This window comes from Ochotona curzoniae, unplaced genomic scaffold (genome assembly GCF_017591425.1).
Source record: "Ochotona curzoniae isolate NIBS_2020 unplaced genomic scaffold, NIBS_Ocur_1.0 scaffold_3835, whole genome shotgun sequence".
Lineage (NCBI taxonomy): Eukaryota > Metazoa > Chordata > Mammalia > Lagomorpha > Ochotonidae > Ochotona > Ochotona curzoniae.
Window position 1 is genome coordinate 3,613,429 of NW_024467114.1, and position 18,253 is coordinate 3,631,681.

General features: G+C 48.8%; 1 protein-coding gene across 1 annotated transcript in view; it reads right to left on the reverse strand.

The window, feature by feature from the left end:
• Nucleotides 1-741: 741 nt before the first annotated feature.
• Nucleotides 742-18,253, reverse strand: part of SEMA3E (semaphorin 3E) — a 168,062-nt gene continuing 150,550 nt past the window's right edge. The window contains exons 8-17 of the mRNA XM_040964788.1: nucleotides 17,139-17,253; nucleotides 16,731-16,800; nucleotides 15,021-15,165; nucleotides 13,285-13,507; nucleotides 11,613-11,704; nucleotides 9,620-9,661; nucleotides 8,085-8,251; nucleotides 3,644-3,711; nucleotides 2,354-2,493; nucleotides 742-1,419 (exon numbers count right to left, since the gene is read on the reverse strand). Coding sequence (XP_040820722.1) covers nucleotides 964-1,419; nucleotides 2,354-2,493; nucleotides 3,644-3,711; nucleotides 8,085-8,251; nucleotides 9,620-9,661; nucleotides 11,613-11,704; nucleotides 13,285-13,507; nucleotides 15,021-15,165; nucleotides 16,731-16,800; nucleotides 17,139-17,253 — 1,518 coding nt within the window. The 3' untranslated portion in view covers nucleotides 742-963. The remainder of the gene's footprint in view (nucleotides 1,420-2,353; nucleotides 2,494-3,643; nucleotides 3,712-8,084; nucleotides 8,252-9,619; nucleotides 9,662-11,612; nucleotides 11,705-13,284; nucleotides 13,508-15,020; nucleotides 15,166-16,730; nucleotides 16,801-17,138; nucleotides 17,254-18,253) is intronic.

The following is an 18,253-nucleotide window of genomic DNA, read 5'->3' on the forward strand; positions in this document are numbered from 1 at the left end:
GGCTTCCAGAAGCAGACATGTTTAAAGCATAACATCTGATGACATTCGTGAGAAAACCAGGCCCTGAATCGCTCAGGAGCTGAATGAACACGAAACAAGCTTCCTGTTTGCTAGTGGAAAATAAAGAGGAAAATTTGATATCTGAGACAAATGCCCCCCGCTCCAAGAATTTGGGATATTTTCTGAACTTCAGAAAACTGAAAACCTTAGCTTCCATAACTTCAGTGCTGCCACGGCCTTGTTTCCGCCTTGCAAGGCAATACGTTCTTGATAAACACGCAGCCTCCGTGCTTAACTTCCTTGTGAGTCACTTACTTGCTCCTGCAAAGGGGCTGAGCAGTGCCCCGTCACATCTGTCCTAGGAGGTGCAAGCTTTCTCTGCCAGCAGGGCAGCCGCCAGCTCGGAGGAGTGCTCACCGCCTCCGCACTGGGTTCGCTGGCCACCCAGGATCGCTCTTGCCACACGGGAATGGAACGTGACGGAAGCGACAACACTGAATGCGCACACCTGCCACGCGCGCCTCCGGCGCAGAGGGCAGTCCCGCCGAATGTCACCGCAACCTGGCACTCCACCCATCTTCTATCACAGTGGAGGCAGAAAGATGAAAATACTTATTTTTAAATATATTTTCTATGGCTATGAAATTCTCTAATCTTTCAAGTTCTAATACTCTTCCAAGGATAGGCTAATAATTGCCGTGGGAAAGCAGCCACGTTACTTAACAACTACAGCTATGGTCATTCTTTTGTTTTTTGATAAATAGACTATGAAACCATGAAGTAACGCAGATGTTCAAGGAAGCAGGCGGATTTAAGGTGCGGGTTGTCCAGGCGAGGGAGTATGCTTAATAACTTAATGCCCTCACAGTCCTGTCTGCAGGACAGAGATCTGAGTGATGCAGAGACGCTGGGGGTTCCTCTCGGAAAGTGTTTTCAAGGTTGCACACTCAGGGACGCCCCAAGTCAGGAGCCCCGCGCGTGCCTGGGCAGGCGGTAGTGCTCGGAGCCGGGGCGCAGCGCCTTGTCCTGCGGGTGCGCCTGCTTCCATCTGGAGGCCGCCTTCAGCTTTTTCCGCTTTCGGTCACTGCACCACACTTTCTCGCAGTATTCTTCCACTCGCTGGAAGTTGCTGTAGCCGATCAGCTGCAGAAATTCCTTGTACCAGGGCGTGGTTCCGTGCTGGCCGCCTCCCGTGGTGTGCGCGGGGCACAGCGTGCGGGCAGGCGCGGGCCCCTCGCGCTCCTTGCGGAACATGCTCTGCACGCGCGGCTCGTCCACCACCTGCAGCACCAGCCTGCGCACCGTGTGCACAAAGCCGTGCTCCACCGCCTGGCAGAAGTAGGTGCCCGCGTCCGACTTGCGCACGCGCAGGAAGAGCAGGCCGAGCTCCATCTTGACCACTCTGTCGTCCGTCTTCACCTGCAAGGACAGAGAAGCCATCGCTGGGGGCGGAGCCACCTCGCCACCTGCTGTGCCTGGCTGTGTTTTGCCTTAGCTTTGGGCCGTCCTCTATTGCTTTCCCAGGCCACAAGCAGGGAGCTGGATGGGAAATGGGGCCGCTGGGATCAGAACCGGTGCCCATATGGGATCCCGGTGTGTCCAAGGTGAGGACCCTAGCTGCCAGGTTACTGTGCTGGGCCCTCAGCATGTTTATTCTACCAGCATCAGACACGTTCAGGAGAATGCCCCTCTCTGGATTGCGTGGCGCGTTAGCATGCGTTAGTCCTACTGTTTCCATCAGGCAGAGGTGCCTGAGTCTGTAAGGAGCATCTCAGGGGCCCAGCTACTCTGAGTGTACACACTGTCATCTCTTAGAGGTGACAACATGTTAGATCGCCCTCGGCCGGAGAAAGAGCCAGTGGGAAAGCTCAAGCAGCCCCTACTTGGATTCAGCCATCTCACGCCTGGTGGCAGATGTCTCTCGCACCAACACACGGGGAGGCGGCCCCGGGTCCACCGTCCACTGACACGCACCTGCCGCTTCTCCCCGGTGCCTCAGGCAGGCCTCTGGAATTTCCTTTGCTCAATACACAACTCCTCCCCAGGACTCTGACGGCCACCGTGCACCGTCTCCCTGGCTAGCCCGCATTCCCCTCTAATTGCTGCGTGGGCGTGGGGTCACCAGAGTCAGTCAAGTAAGCAGGTCATGACGCCCTTAGGCGTGATGGCTCAGGTGCTCTCAGGGCAGCACTGTCCCGTGTCTGGGCCAGTGGCCGACCAGAGCGCCCTCATGCGGTAGCCGTGTGTAGTAAGACCCGAGTGGTTCGGCAGTCTGCTGACACCTTGAACTCATTACAGATGTGCTCAGCATCTGTCACACATCGAACACCGTGGTGGGAGCATGCGGAATTACCTCCTCCTTTCTTGTTTCGTGTCCTTTCTGCACGAACCAGACGACCTTGGCCTGCAGGGACCGCGGCGTGCATTCCAGCAGCGTGCTGTTGTTCTCTATGCCGTAGGCCAGGCGCTCTTCCGTCTGGTCCAGTGCGTCCCCTGCAAAGTGGACAGGGACATCAGTCTCCAGGAATCTCCTTCCACGGGACGTGATTTTATTTTCCAAACTTTCCCTATGCAGATTCCTGCAGCAACATTAACAACCCTTGTTGACTAGCTGCTAGTTTGTATGCAGGCTGTTTAAGGGAATCACCCAGAGACAATGCCCTACCCAGAGGTGGGCGTTAAAGGATAAGCAGGTTCTACAGCAGGCCAGGGTAGACAGGTGGGAAGCTGGGCACGGTGAGGACAGAGAGAAGGCACAGCAGTGCTGGCCTCGTGGAGCAGCCACTAGCCATGCTGATTGATGGAGTGGGAAGGGTTGGTGAGTGCCATGGTCACACAGGTTCAGGACCACATTCAAGATCATGGGCCCAGCAGCCAGGAGGCAGGTGACTGAGCTCTCGACGTGGGATTGCACCTGCCAGGTGTGGGCTGCTGCAGCTAAGGAGAGCGCTGTGGATGGATAAGGGCGGTGTGAACCAGAGCTTTCTGCTAATTTCCATCTATGTCTGGGGCCGGAAGGGATCTCACTGGACTTGAATTCAAATTTGCTTACACACAAGTATCCCTGGACACAGCGAGCCAATACACACCAGTGGCTTTATCCTTTTTTGGTTTGTTTTAACCCCTTGAGGATTTCTCATCCCTACCCCTGAGTCCTCATCTCCCAGGCTGAGCTCCCTCTTCCCCAAGGTAAGGCCTTGCCTTGCGTTTGCTGGGGTCTAGCTCCTGTTTGCGTCTCACTGGGATGCCCCTCCAGCCTTCTGCATCAGACTGTCTGTCTGCCAGCAACCTTGAAGCCTCCAGCCTCGGCTTACCCTCCTCCAGGAAAACAGGGAAAGTGCCCCCTGTCCACTGCATGTTCTTCTGAATGGCTACAAGTTCCGTCACACGTGCCTGAGGGTCCTGTGGGGCCCTGCAGTGCGTGGCTTTCTTGCTCCACAAGTCCTTGCTTTGAGGTTTACTAGCAGGCTGGGTGGAGGCAATTTTCCCAGTTACATAGAGATGACTTATCAAAGCCACAGACATTGCACGCAAGGGGCAGATGACTTCTGCTGAGCCTGTCACCAAGTGCATGAGCCACAGGCAACCACGGGCTCTGCTTCCCAAGTGTGTGGCTAGTCTTCTGAGTAAACCCAGCACTCACCCACAAACTGCTGACCGAAGCACTGCTGAGCTGCGTTGCCGTGTCGCACATCTTGCCTGCGGAACCGCCTGCAACACAGGAAGCGGGGGACATGGCTAGAACCCTTCTCCCTGAACCCAGGGGACGGTCCCTCCAGTAGTGACTCGGGCCTGCTCTACCAGGGAAATCCGAGTAGTCTCCTGTGTTTCCACGACTGCTCTCCAGTAGGAAGAGGCCTCTAACTGTGCCTGTGCAGTGGGGTGGCACGCTGGGTTTCTACTGGCAGCAGGCATCCCATAGAGGCACCAGTTCGAGTCTCAGCTATTCCACTTCCATCCAGCTCCCTGCTAATGTGCCTGGGAAAGCAGCAGACGATGGCCCAACTGCTTAAGCCCCTGCTCCTGCATGGGAGAGCCAGATGAACCCCCTGGCTCAGCACGGGCCATTGTGGCCATCTGCAGAGTGAACCAGCAGATGGAGGCTCGCTGAGTCTCTCACTCTCCCTCTGTAGCTCTGCCTTTGAAATAAACACAAATAAATTTAAAAAAAGTTGTATAAAACAATTGGTCTTTAAATGCTTGCCCAAGTTTGAATCCTAACTCACTTAATATTTCAAGGATTTTTCTTCATGTTTCATTTCAAAGTTTAGTAAGAAGTCTCCCGGATTGAAAGGAGTGTCTTGGGCCAGAAATGTATGTAGATAAAGACAATGGATTTGAGACAGAATAGAGTATAGACATGGTAACGTTTATTTAATAAAGCACATATGAAAAAGGTATTTGAACTTGAGTTTTTTTTTCCTGTAGCCGTTGTGATCTGTCAGCACAAACCAGTTTCTAGTCAAAGGAGATCAGCTCAAATGCCCTGAGTGCATTCTTTTACCGACAGAGCGTTGACAACGGGACGGTGTGCTGCCTCGTCCAGCTGCGCACGTCTCACGTCAACCGAGACTCAGCACGTTGTTCTTGCCCTTCCATCTGCCCGTTGCACCAGGCTCACTTCCGGCCCATCTTCACACTCTAGACAGCTTAGATCTGTGTAACTAAGGACGATAATCCGTACGTGTGAACACAGCTTGCTGACTGTCCTGTTCTAATTCTCTGTATCTCTGAGGAATTTCTCAATAATTAGGACTGCAACTGTGAAATCAAGGCCAGAGACGAAAGTCCAGGTGTCACACGGAGGTGTCACACCACTCGCTTCTCTCAGTCCCGGCCTCTGCTCAAGCCTGGGGGTGGGGAAGTGGCAGGCGAGGCGGAGGCGTTACCCAGGGGTGAGGGGCTGTCACACGACACTCGCCCCCTGAGTGGCCGCGAGCATTCCACGTGAACCCCACGGCTGCCCTCCCGCGCGGCTGCTGTTGTCTAAATGACAGTGAGCATCTTGCCTGGTGTCATTTAGCTCTCAGTCCTGGCTGCCCTTCCATCCTCCAGGCCGTGACCAAGCAAAGCCACTTCAAGAAGCGAAGGGCTTTCCCACACAGAGTCCCGAGCTTAACAACACAACACACGACAAAAAGCCAGGGAAGACATAAACGCTTCCAGCCAGGTTAAAGAGTTCCTGTTACAGATGGACAAAAGCGTGTTTCCTTTAAAATAGAGACTGCTGATTAGAAAATCTTATCCAAAGGCCCAGGTTTCTAGAAAAGTAAGATTAAAACTACCACACGGATCACCCTGTCTGACTGACTGGAAAGTGGAACCTGCAGTGAAGGGAACCATAAAGGCAGTCAGTCACAGGCTTCAGTGTTACTTCAGGCCAGCGTTAACAGCTACACATGACCGACCCATGGGGTACCCAGAGCAGAACTAAATGACTGCCACGACTCTGCTTCCCGGTGCAGCGCGTCACCGCCAGGACTCCAAGGCCTCCATGAATAACAGATTAAACGGTAAGTTCTTCCCATGAGCAGGGACGGTGTCCTATGCAGGCAGTCACACAGGCCTGAGTCAGCTCTTGAGGGGAAGTGTGAACAAGAGTGCAAATATGTGTTCCAACTCACTGGAAAAACGCCTTTAAAAAGAAAAGATGTTTGGGCCTGGCGGCATGGCCTAGTGGCTAAAGTCCTTGCCTTGAATGCGCTGGGGTCCCATATGGGCGCCGGTTCTAATCCTGGCAGCTCCACTTCCCATCCAGCTCCCCGCTTGTGGCCTGGGAAAGCAGTCGAGGATGGCGCAATGCTTTGGGACCCTGCACCTGCGTGGGTGACCTGGAGGAGGCTCCTGGCTCTTGGCTTTGGATCGGCCCAGCACCGGCTGTTGTAGTCACTTGGGGTGTGAATCATCGGATGGAAGATCTTCCTGTCTGTCTCTCCTCCTCTCTGTATATCTAACTTTGCAATAAAAATAAAACAAATCTTGAAAAAAGAAAGATGTCACATGGTCCGGCGAGGTCTTGGGCCATGGTACACTCCCCCAAATAGCTGTCCTTTACTTCAAAGTTTAGAAAGGAGTTTGAGAAAGTTTGAGCAAAGTTGTCTTTCACTGGAATTTCCTTATGTCTCTGCCCTCAGTTTTTAAAATCTTATTTTTTTTTTAAATGAGATTTATGTTTATTTGAAAGGGAGAGTTGGAGAGAGACTGATTTTTCATCTGCTGGTTCAGTTTCCATGCTCATGACAGCCAGCCCAAAGCCAGGAGTCTGGAACTTGAGCTGGGTCTCTTGTGTGGGTGGAAGGGCCTGAGCACAGAGCCTCTTCCGCTGCTTTCCCAGGCGCATCAGCAGGGAGCTGGCTCTGAAGCAGAGCAGCTGGACTGGTTGGTGCTTGTGTGGGATGAAGGTGCTGCAGGCGGGGGCTTAACCTGCTGGTCCCAAACTGGCCCTTGACCTTCAGCCTGCACTGATATGATACAACTCAGCCATCAAGCATGAGGAACTCAGTCCAGTGCTGTGCGCGTGGTAACGACTCAGCAGTGAGGTGCCACCATCGCCATCGCAATGCCACTCTCTCCATTGGCTTCTGCCCTCCTGCAGACATGGGGCTGTGGCCGAGTCTTCATTCATGAACACAAGGTGGCCGCCAGCTGAATGGGCGAGTGAGTCACTACTCGGTATTTTCAAAGCAACTTACAGTTCATTCTTTGAGAATTGTTTTTGAATATCAACAAGCATTTGTATTAAAGTCAGTGTCAATAGTTCAGTTCTGAAATGGCTTCTCAAAGTGTCAGCTTGCTATTGGTTTACCATATCCTTTCTTTCAGCATTCATTGAAATGTTCATTTATCCCAGGTCAGGTTACTCAAAATGCTGAGTTATTGAAGTTTTTTTCCACCGAGATTCTACTATATATGTGAACTTACAAAGACAGCAGCTACAGGGACCAGTGCCATGGAGTACTAGTTCAGGCCTCTGCCTGCAGGGCCGGCATCCCATATGGGCACTGGTTCAAGTCCTGGCTGCTCCACTTCTGATTCAGCTCCCTGTTTATGGCCTGAGAAAGCAGCAAAGGATGGTCTACAGTACAATGTACCCGAGCGGGAGACTGGATGGACGCTCTTGGCTCCTGGCTTCGGATCGACTCAGTTCTGGCCATTGCGGCCACTGGGGAACAAACTAGGAGGTGAAATCTCTCTGTAATGCTGCCTTTCAGATAAAAAGAACTAAATCTTATAAAAAAACCAGCAGATATACTAAACTGGTAAAAAAGAAAAGATTCTGCAAAACTTCAGGAAAAGTAACTGCACGGAAAACAGTAAGAAAACAGAAATTAATACAAACTGGTTTTCAGCAGGGCAAGTTCTTACAGTTTTATGTTTGGCTTATTTTGTTGTAGGTCACTTTATTATGAGAAATCTAGAAACAACAACCTGCCTCCCCCTGCTTACTTCCCCAAGGTAGACACTGCTTCCTCGGGTCAGGATCACCGAGATGATCCCGAGGCGCCCTGCCCGCTGGCTCCTGTGTGCGCAGTCCTGGGGTGTGCCTTGCGTCAAACGCCAGCGACCTCACAGCCTGATTCAGCTGAGCTGCCTTAGCTCACACGGTTCACGAATTACCCAGGTCGTGCAGCTGCCCAGGAGCTAAGCTATATGAATGGAGCAAATGAAGAACAGCTGGCGGGGAGGAGGGGGCAAGTGCAGGAAGGATTGCAGAATCTGTTTATTTATTTTCCTTTTCAGCCCTCAGCCCTTCACAAGTGGGGCTTGCGATTTCCACATTTCAAGCTTATCTAAACTTGTTTCATGTCTTGCAGCAGAAGTTTCAGAAGAGGGAAGAGTTGACTCAAACCTGGGTGGGAGGACAGCCCACCAGCATGTTGGCTCTGGCTTCTATCCGTAACAATCAGCACCAGTTTATGTTTGGGAAGATGGCCAGTTTTCCAAGTTTCTACCATGCATAAAATATGAGTGCGGTGACTCGTTTAAGTAAATAATAAAAAAGCAGGGTTGATTTCATGAAATGGGTGCAAAAAGCAAAAGACACCCGTACAGATGGCAGAACTGTGGCTGCGGATGCGTCTCACCTTTTCGCGTGCGTGCCCGACGGGTAGTAGCGGGAGCAGGCGATGCCGTCCCAGGCGCAGTACGGGTCCCGAGCGAGGCAGCAGTCGGCACAGGCGCTGCCGTACATGTCGCAGTGGTGGAATCGGACCTGTGCCACGGCCGACGAGGCTCCGACGTACAGCTGCTGCTGCAGAGGGCGGACAGAGACACCTCGATGTTCTCACAACCCCCTGTGCGGGCACTCCCCCAGGCAACCCGCTGCTCTCGCTGGGTAAGGTCCCACTCCTGCCTTGGGTTCTCCAGCACTTCAAGTACTTTCACAGACTCAAATGCAAGAGCGCCAGAGCTGTCAGGCTGAGCCCAACAAGCACTTCAAAACTGTCTAAGCTTCTGTTCGTTATCTAGGCAGAAAGACTGGCACCTGCTAACTTTCTAGATCTTTCCTTAAAAGTCAAGGGGCCTGGGGCCCGGCAGCGTGGCCTAGTGGCTGAAGTCCTTGCCTTGAACGTGCCAGGATCCCATATGGGCGCCGGTTCTAATCCCTGCAGCTCCACTTCCCATCCAGCTCCCTGCTATTGGCCTGGGAAAGCAGTCGAGGATGGCCCGAAGCCTTGGGACCCTGCACCTGTGTGGGAGACCTGGAAGAGGTTCCTGGCTCCTGGCTTCGGATCGGCATAGCATCAGCTGTTGTGCTCACTTGGGGAGTGAATCATCGGACAGAAGATCTTCCTCTCTGTCTCTCCTCCTCTCTGTATATCTGACTTTCCAATGAATAAATAAATCTTTTTTTAAAAAAAAAGTCAAGGGGCCATCCAAACGGAGATTGAATAAATAAGAGATCTTTCAATATTGTTATGAAAACTGAGAAGACCAGCTGGACGTATATACATTCTTCAGTTATATGGGTCACGCACTTGCTTTATGTAGATGCAAGGGTGTGGTAAAAATTGTGCTGTACTGAGCATACAGGTCAAGTGGCAGAGTTTAACATCCTGCTCCCGTTGCTTAAACACGCGCAGTGATTCCCAGGTGTCTCTGAGACAATGTGCAGCAGCTGTGGGTGAAGCGAGGAGGCACTGACACACACAGCTCCCGACGTCCTCTCGGTTTCTCTCTGCCCAAGCTGGGAAAGCCACCCGGGAGTCCTGTCCTGTCTGTAGGACTCTTTTCCCCATGGAAATGGAAGGGGAGGACATCTGCTAAATCTAAGTTACTGTCTGCTTTTCTGAGAACCAGTGAGGGACGCAGGAGGACAGCTCAGAGCGCTCATGGAAAAACGAAATGAAAACATTAGGGGCTAGGGCTGTGGTGCAGTGGGTTAACTGCTGCTTCCAATGCTGGCATGCCATGCTGGAGTGTCAGTTTGAGTCCTGGCTGCCCCACTTCCACACCAACTTCCTGCTAACAGTCCTGGCGACGCAGTGGATGAGGAAACCACAACTAGTTTATATCTGATCACATGAACTACTACTGTTCCTACCTCCATGGCCCCTAACTCACAGGTGGTGCGAGCACACACACACACACACACACACACACACACACACAAACTTACTCTCTTTGCGGAGATCTCCATAGAGATAATAGGAACTGGATCCTGAAATTAAAAGAACAGTTGCCTTTTAAAGAAAGGAAATAGAAGATTATCTTCCTTAGTATAGTTGTAAGTTACCTGAAATCTAATTAGATATGTGAGTTTCAAGAGATTCTTTCTAATGGAATGGCGCTGACAAGTAACAAAGCAGCAGTGGATAGTCCAACTGGCTGACTGAGGAATGCACTTCTTGTGTTTACAGTTAAACATTACCGATGTCTCAAGTTATCTTTGAGTAAGACAATACAGTCCTGTTCTTTCTAGCAAAGTAGTTGAATGGTAGAGCAGTTGTGCCTTTGACGAGGTGTTACTGTCGAAGCACCATGCACCCTTTCACTACGTTATCCTACGTCTCAGACAATTTCTTTCCATTGGGATGATTGTGTTGAATTACTAAGAACCCAGGATTCCCTGAACGGATGAATGACTTGATTTTCTTGGCACTGGAACAAATGAAGGCCGAGGAATAGAGTCGCTTGCAGGCCTGTGCTTATTTGAGGGCCGTTGAGACCAGAGCATCCCGCCAGCTCAACATGCACCCGGAGGACCACCAGCAGGGGGCGTCTTCCCTGAGACCGACTTCCCTTCCAAGAATTACAGATTCATTTCATCCTGTATGTCAGTGCATTTCTTTCTAATATTTTAAACTGCAGAGCCCTTTCTACATTTGCACACTTTCATTTATTCATTCAATCAGGCAACTGTGCTGCTTAAAGGATATGGTGCTGGTTGCTTTAATATGAAATGATATCTCACATAGCAGACTGGCTGTTCTGGGGACACATGGGCGTCAGCTTTTGTCTGGGCAATGTGGTGTCCAGGACAGCCAGGTCCACATGCCCTGCTATTCATTCATCAAACTTTTTCATAATTCCCATTACACCCATATATAGCCAAGCTTCCTAAGTCACAGATTCCGCATTTCCCACTTTGCTGCCTGGTACAGGGTGCAGCCCTAGGACCCACATTTGCTTTCACAAACATCACCATGCAGAAATCAGCAACAACCCAGAGCAGCTGAATGCACGTGTTCCCAGCGGAGGTCTGGCAAGCTGGCACTGTGCAGTGCCGTTTCAGCATCTGTCACATTGCGACATGTCCTTTTCATGGACTACTGAGTACCATGTCCATCACATGTCTGGGCCTTTTTTTGCTGAGTGTTTTGCTGTTTTAACCTAAACACAGTGCTGTAGTGTTACCGAGTGTCTCCAGTTCCCAGAGGCCGTGATCTGTCAACTGCTGAGAAATTTCTGTTTCGTAAGCTTCATTCAGGTGTGAATTATAATACTGCTGGCTGTACCTTCAAAGTTAATCAAAAGTGTGCAAAGATGTCTTTAGGCAGACGCACACAAACAAGGTTACATATTGATTAGTCATGTACCCTACTGTCAGAAATTTCAGGGAGCTGACCCAGCACCTTCCCAGAGCCAACAGTCAGCGATCATGAGTTCCATGTTCATGGTCACCTTGGAGACCTGATTGCTGGAGCGTTGACACCTGCCTGTGCAAATGTACATAACGCACACACGTACACGTGCTTGCTGTCATCACGCCTAAGCTTCCACCATCGTGTTCTCTTTCTTTTCCTCTCCAGGGAATTCTCCGTGTGGTTAATATCCAACAATGCCCTGGGTTGCACAATGGGAGCATGCCTCCTGTTGCCAGTGGCGACACCTTTGGACGAGAGGTGACTTGGCAGCGACAGCCTGGAATCCACCCGTGACCCACGTGTTATTTCTCTGCAGTCCCAGTTGTGCACTGGGATTCTTCACTGGGAGGTTTGGCTTCTTCAGTTGAAAAATTTATGATGATCAAACAGGCCTTTCCATCGTCACTTCGACCTGCTCTCACCTCACAGCATCCCCGCCAGGAAAAACTGACACAACGGATGTGTACGGCCCATCCACATTCACCTTAGCACACACATTGGGGCTGTATTTTTGACAAAAAGTACCTTGAATATCTGAAGTTCTTCTAGAATTACTTCTTCCATTGACTCTGTTTCTTGGTTGTAAATGGTGATGACTTTCAGTACAATTCCATTGTCTGTAAAAAAGCAGGGAAACTGAAAACTACGCACACACTGCTTTTCAACAATGAAAAAGTAATGTGCAATGAAAAGACTGAATTCCAGCAAGATTTGCAACTTAGTTGCATAAAATGTTTTTGCCAATAAAAAAATCATATTACTACTTATATATGTGTATTTTTCAATGAACAAAAAATACGTGTTTAACCAATGATTTAGATCAGGTAGCATTTATACCCATATATTTACAAATAATTCTGTCTTTAAATACAATTATATGTTCAGAAAATAATATCTTCTGAAATTGTCAAATAGGAGAAAGCCACCATATTATTATTATTATATATTATTATAGTTCTTTCTGTGATATATGACGCAAGAATACTTTTCACATAAATCTGCTTCAAGGTTAAAAAAGTTCGACATGTATCTTTCAGGAATATTCTAAGCAACATATCATGGAAATCACACACACACATACACACATGCTTATATTTATACTCACATGGTTTCAATGAGGAAAAACTGAGTAGCCACCAGTTCAAGAAGCATATGGCTCCTCTTAAACCCGATTTAACTTCCATGATTATCAACTATTTTGCAAATTTATTTTCATATTTTAAATATCTATCTTTATCCCTGATATTCTAATCTTGCTCCTTCTAATAAGTTCTCAGCAAGACGACAGTTCCTACATCAATATCTTGGTGTAGAGCTAGAACCGACAGCTCAGCTGAGTACTCTGGAAGTGCTGACAGCAACTGTTTCCGTGGTGTGTGAGCGGCTGGTTGACAATGATCAGACAGAGCTTGTAGTTCGGTTAATAAAATCAGACTACAGTTGAATAAATAATAGTGAGTTGTATTTCACATTAACTAAAAGAAATTTAAATCTGTATGCTGAAAACTAACCATACATATTAAATATTACACATTTTATGTCAAACAAAAAAGCAAAGCTGTGCATGACAGTCACCCCACAGTGCGTGGCTCTCCGGCACTTGTCACTTCCTTTTGACGGGTTTTGGTCCCTTTTATCCAACTCCCACTGCGAATCTTCATTTGAAAGGAAGTCCCTCGCTCCACCCAGTCCTCCTTGGTGCTGCGTTACAGACTGCCTCGAAAGAGCCGGAAGAGCGGAGCTGGGGGCTCCAAAGACAGAGCTCGGACACTGCAGGGCTGGCTACACTCTTTCATTGTTCTGGAAAGAGTCGTGTTTTCTTTCACGAGCTACATCTAACACATGAGACCAACTGAAAGGAAAAATCTGAAAATTTCACTTTTGAATATGCTCAAGTGGTGATGGCGCTGTTGCCTGGTAGCTGGCATCAGCTGCCATGACTGCCATCCCGGGAGGAGTCTAGGCTCCCATTTTGGCTAGCAGTTTGCAAACAGGCTGCTAAACCAGAGGTGACGTATGGATGACTCTTCAAAAAAGAGTTATCCCAGCTATCAGTTTGAAGAGTCAATTTACCATTGCCCCATCAACCTTGCCAAGTACTCTTCCAACTGCTGGTCAACACTATGGCCCTTTCAATGTCTACTGGATCAGCCCCTTGGGAGTTCACAGAGAGTTAGGCACTGGGTCGTGTTTTTACCTGTCCCAATAAATAAGACGTCATACTGGCCGTCCTCGGCTTCCACTCGGTCCACTGCTATCTGCTTCAGGTTGTACTTCCCGTCTGTTCTCACCAGAATTGGCTTTTTGTGGGCGGGCTTTATGGGCTGGTACATTAGAGGGTGGCTTCTGGCAAACCGGATGGCATCATCGGGGTAGTCTTTCGTGGTTCCGTACCGTCCTCCGTTCACTTGGCTGGCACACTGAAATACAAGTGGATTAGAGAACTCCTGCCTTAAAAAGAAACTTTTATGATCAATTACAAGAAGTTACAAAAACTGTATATGTTTAATTCCATATGCATTTAGAAATATTTAACAACCAGTTATTAACTAAATGCACCTTGCATTATAAATTACAGAGGGAGATTAAATGATTTCAAACATGCCGTATGAGAAAGATACAGGATGCTGGTGGAACCCTGGAAAAATGGATTGTATTTAATACCACGACAGTTAGAGGGGTGTAAAAATGTCTACTATCATAAGTACCCCACTCATTTGCTTTTTAGCACTGTGGGTTAAAATTTGAAGGTGAAGACTGCACTCGGTAGAACGAGAAATCCACCCGATGTGCTGGGGCTTCACTCCGAATTCAGAACTGGGACTTAGGCAGCTTTCCTGCTACTGCTGAGGGTTCCAGCTGACTCCCTGCCTCTAGGCCCCGGGGACATTCCTGTGCTTCCTAGGAGCCTTCCTTGGAGCAACATGGGTGGGTGTGCTCCGAGTGAGCTGCAGTTCCCATCAGCAGAGACAAATAAAATCCACTTATGTCTTCCTGAAAGTTGCGATTCCAGGCCCGTGAAAGTGAGATAGAGCAATTGAGGGCATGTGCACGTTGGCATCAGCAAAGCCTTACCCTATCCGTGGAGGCAAGGCTTACTCCCACTGTGGGTTTTAGCTCTATAAAAAAGCTCAATTTCTGCTGGACCTGGAAGTACGTATGCAGTTGGTAAGGTGGTGGGGTTTCACCAGCTGTTCATGCAAGGCTTCGCATTGACTCAAGGGCCATTTCTATTGTCATCACCGGGCACGTGTGATGATCTAGCAATTTCCCAAAGCAGCTGGACACAGGACCCCAGATACAAAGTCACTGCTGTCATCACCATCAGGGTTGGACAGGCAGTAGGGAAGTATACAGCATCAACTTCTAGGCGAATGGTAGAACCTCCCGTTGTCTGGTGACCCTTCTGTATGGCCCCTCGTCTTCTAGGAGATCCGACGTGATGTGAGCCAGGTGCTGAATGCTTGGGGGGCAGAGAAAGAGCTCCCTTCTGATCCTCCACAGGGGGTTAGTGAGATGCTAGGCCTGCCTGGGCAACTTGGAGGCTGGCCCAATATTAGAACATAAAAATCTGATCACACCCTCTTCTTTGGCAATTGCATGTGGTGCTAATTCTCACTAGGCTGCGGGGAACTTGACGTTCATTTTAGCGGAGGTCTCTGTGCTCACTAGCACCCCAAACTCTCAGTGGGATCTGCTTGGCCCCACTCATGCTGACAGGCACTTGCTGCTAAAATACATCCATTATGGGCTGTTCTTATTATTAAATAATGAGCACACAACTTGATATGAGTTTTTTGCCGTGCAAGTCACTCAGTATTTTAGGCACATGATCCCTTAGTTGTTTAATTATAAAGCACATGAAAGAGTGAGCCAAGTGTTAGCAAGAGAGCATGCAGATGCTGAGAAGCCTGGGTCAGGTGCGAGACTCACAGAGCCAGGTCTGGGATACGGAACCCGTCCCTCGTACAGGGACCAGTGGTACTCAGGTCCTTCTTTATGTGCGTACGGCCCGTTGAAGGCTGCCCGGATGCTGGACATGTGGTAGACACATATGGCGTGCCCTCTGAAGATGTTACTACAAATCATAAAAAAGGGAGATGATTATCTTGCTGGGATGTACTAGCAGGTCACCTTATCAAACACTTTGGCACACACACACTACAATCAAGTCTCCTAGGGAAACCGGTGATGATTTCCCCACAGGATATTCTAGAAATATTATCCATCACAACTCACTAAATATTAAGCTCTCCTGCTCTTCTAATTTATTATTTATTATAGTTGAAATTTACATTGTTAGAAAAAGGTGGTTGTGTCGCTTCAGTTTGTTATCGTCAAACCCTGCATCGTATTTTGGCACTTATTAGCAAAGTTAAATTTGTCACTTTGAGGTCTACCTCCATTTGTGTAGTTCCACCTTCCAAGTGAGCAATGCTCTCTTAGTCATGACGGCGGTGTTAGGGCTTGTGCTACAGACTCCTGGGATTCTCAGCGAGTAAATCAAAGGAAGAGTTTAGAATCTTACAGAAGCGGAGGAGTTCCGCTTTGTTAGCATGAAGTCACACAAACAGGAACGCACAGTGGAAAGTACCGACAGAAGAGGCTAAACTTGAAATTCAAATTCTATAAAGCTTAGATCTCTCACTTGCAGAACTAGGAGCAACTAAAATGCTTTTGTTGATAAGACTTCAATTTTTAGAGGATGAAGACAGTAGCTGACTACTACGGGGTAGTATTTTTAATTGGACTATGCAAAAGGATATATCTATTTTTAAAAAAGATTTATTTTATTTTTAATGGAAAGTCAAATATACAGAAAGGAGGAGAGAGAGGAAGATCTATTTGCTCATTCACTCCCCAAGTGGCTTCAACGGCCGGTGCTGCGCCAATCCGAAGCCAGGAGCCAGGAGCACAGAGCCTCTTCCAGGTCTCCCATGTGGGTGCAGGGTCCTAAGGCCCTGGGCCGTCCTCGACTGCCTTCCCAGGCCACAACAGGGAGCTGGATGGGAAGTGGGACCACCGGGATTAGAACCGGCGCCCATATGGGATCCTGGTGTATACAAGGTGAAGACTTTAGCAGGTAGGCTAACGTGTTGGGCTCCACAAAAGGATATTTTTAAAAGATTTAAAATAATACCCCCGACTGTGGGAGCCAAATACATAGTATTTGTCGAAGTGTTTTGTAAAATACAAGATTCTATGTAAACATGACATTTCATGTACCCCGAGACACCTGTGGCACAGCAGCCTTGTTTCTGTTTAGGGCGTTAATTCACATATTTTAAAACAAACCTTGAAGCAACTAGAAATGCCTGGGACACTGGGGAAACCAGGGCTAGTCTCTCAATAACGTGACGGCCACCCTTTGGTCTCTACCAACCTTCCAGCCTGGAACCTCAGGTTGAACAGTCACAAGTGAGGCCAGGGAAGACAACCGTGGTTTGGATTTCTCTGGAAGATCTCATGTGTTGTCAGGACAGTGGGTGATAAACTGCTCAATAAACCTCAGTCATTCTTAACAATGATGCTAAACTCAGCTGATTGCACACACATGTTAAAAGCGGCAAGCAGATGATCATTCTGTCATAGATTAGAGACGAGAGTTGGCGACAGCTTCTATTCACCGAGTAAATGTCCCACCTGGTGGTGTTGAAGAGTCCAAATATCACTGGGTTTTTATGGTCTCTGGTGTGTAGTAAGAACACATCCTCTGAAAAAGTAAAGGCCATTCCATCGCTTAGCATTTTCAGTTCTTTGCATACAAAAAAAGACATTCACGCAAAATGGTTCAGAACCTGCTGCAGAATTTAAGACAGAAATTTCCATATACCATAATTCAAGCACGACCCAAGTGTGACAGAGTAGTTCACCTGGTTGTTCTGTGTGACCGTGAGCTGAAGCACAGGAGGAAGCCAAAGGCATCAGCTCCAAGCTGTGAGCTGGGGTGCTCTGTCTCCCCCATCCCCATGGTGACCTGGCCCAAATCCCGAGTGCTACGGACGGCTCCACCCACCGGACAGCCATACTGACTTCCTCAACAGCACTCACCGAGTTCATCAAAATACGTGTCGATCCCATTCGCGCCCGGCACCGAGCACACCAGCCTCGCCTTGAGCAGAGTGCTCCACTTGTTCACCAGGATTCTCTGCCCGCCCACGTCGTTCTGCCAAAACAGAAGGCAGCAGGTGAGCAGCCAGGAGCCGCTGCCACCAGCAGCCTCCCAGTAATTTAACACGCACACGCCTGCCCCGCACAGGTAAGTCCAGAGTAATCCCCAAACAACGCTGAGGAGGCCGCTTCCCACTTTCGTGCATGCTGTCTCATCAGGGCATCTCACTGCGGGGCATGCAGTACATTTTCCAGGTGTCAAATGATAGTGACAGGATAGTCTTCCCCAAAATAAAGCTGTGCCTTCGAGCAGGCAGTGGCTTTATTGGTTTATCAAGACAATGTGCCGAGGCTGGAACGATGGAATTCCCCATTCAGTGAAAAAGCTTGAAACACACACAGATACACATGAACATACATGTCACATATAAACACATGTGCATTCAGCCCTCCCAGCACACACCTACACGTTATATGCACATTACATACGTGAACAATCTATGTATGTACCTATCATCTACCAATCTTGTATTTGTCTATCGTCTTCAAAGAGTTAATGAAAAATGGAATAAAAGTATAAAATTTAAGTTCCAGTGAATTCCACATACTTCAGTAAGGGATGATAGCAGCCCTTCCATCTTGCAAGGAACAGAGCCTCGGGACTTCACCATGTCTAGGATGTGTGTTTCACATGATGAACCCGAAGGGAAATGGGTGCCTTCTAACTTTTCTAAGTTTGGAAAACAACATGTCAGAAGGAGCCAAATCAGGACTGTAAGGTGGATCTACTAACCAGCCAGGGCAGCACTGTGAGGACTGTGGGCGAGCAACTGGGGACGGTTTCTTGAACTTCTCGGCTCCAGCTTTGGTTAACTTTCTCAATACTCTCCCAACAATTGGCTGTTACAGCGCTTTGGTCTTTCAGAAGCTCAGGCAGCAAAGTCCCTCAAGCATCCTCCCAAAGTTGTAGCACGACCATCTTGTTTGGCTGGCCCACCTCTGCTCTGATTGGGCCACCTGACTGGCCTGCCTCTGCTCTGCTCTGATTGGGCCAC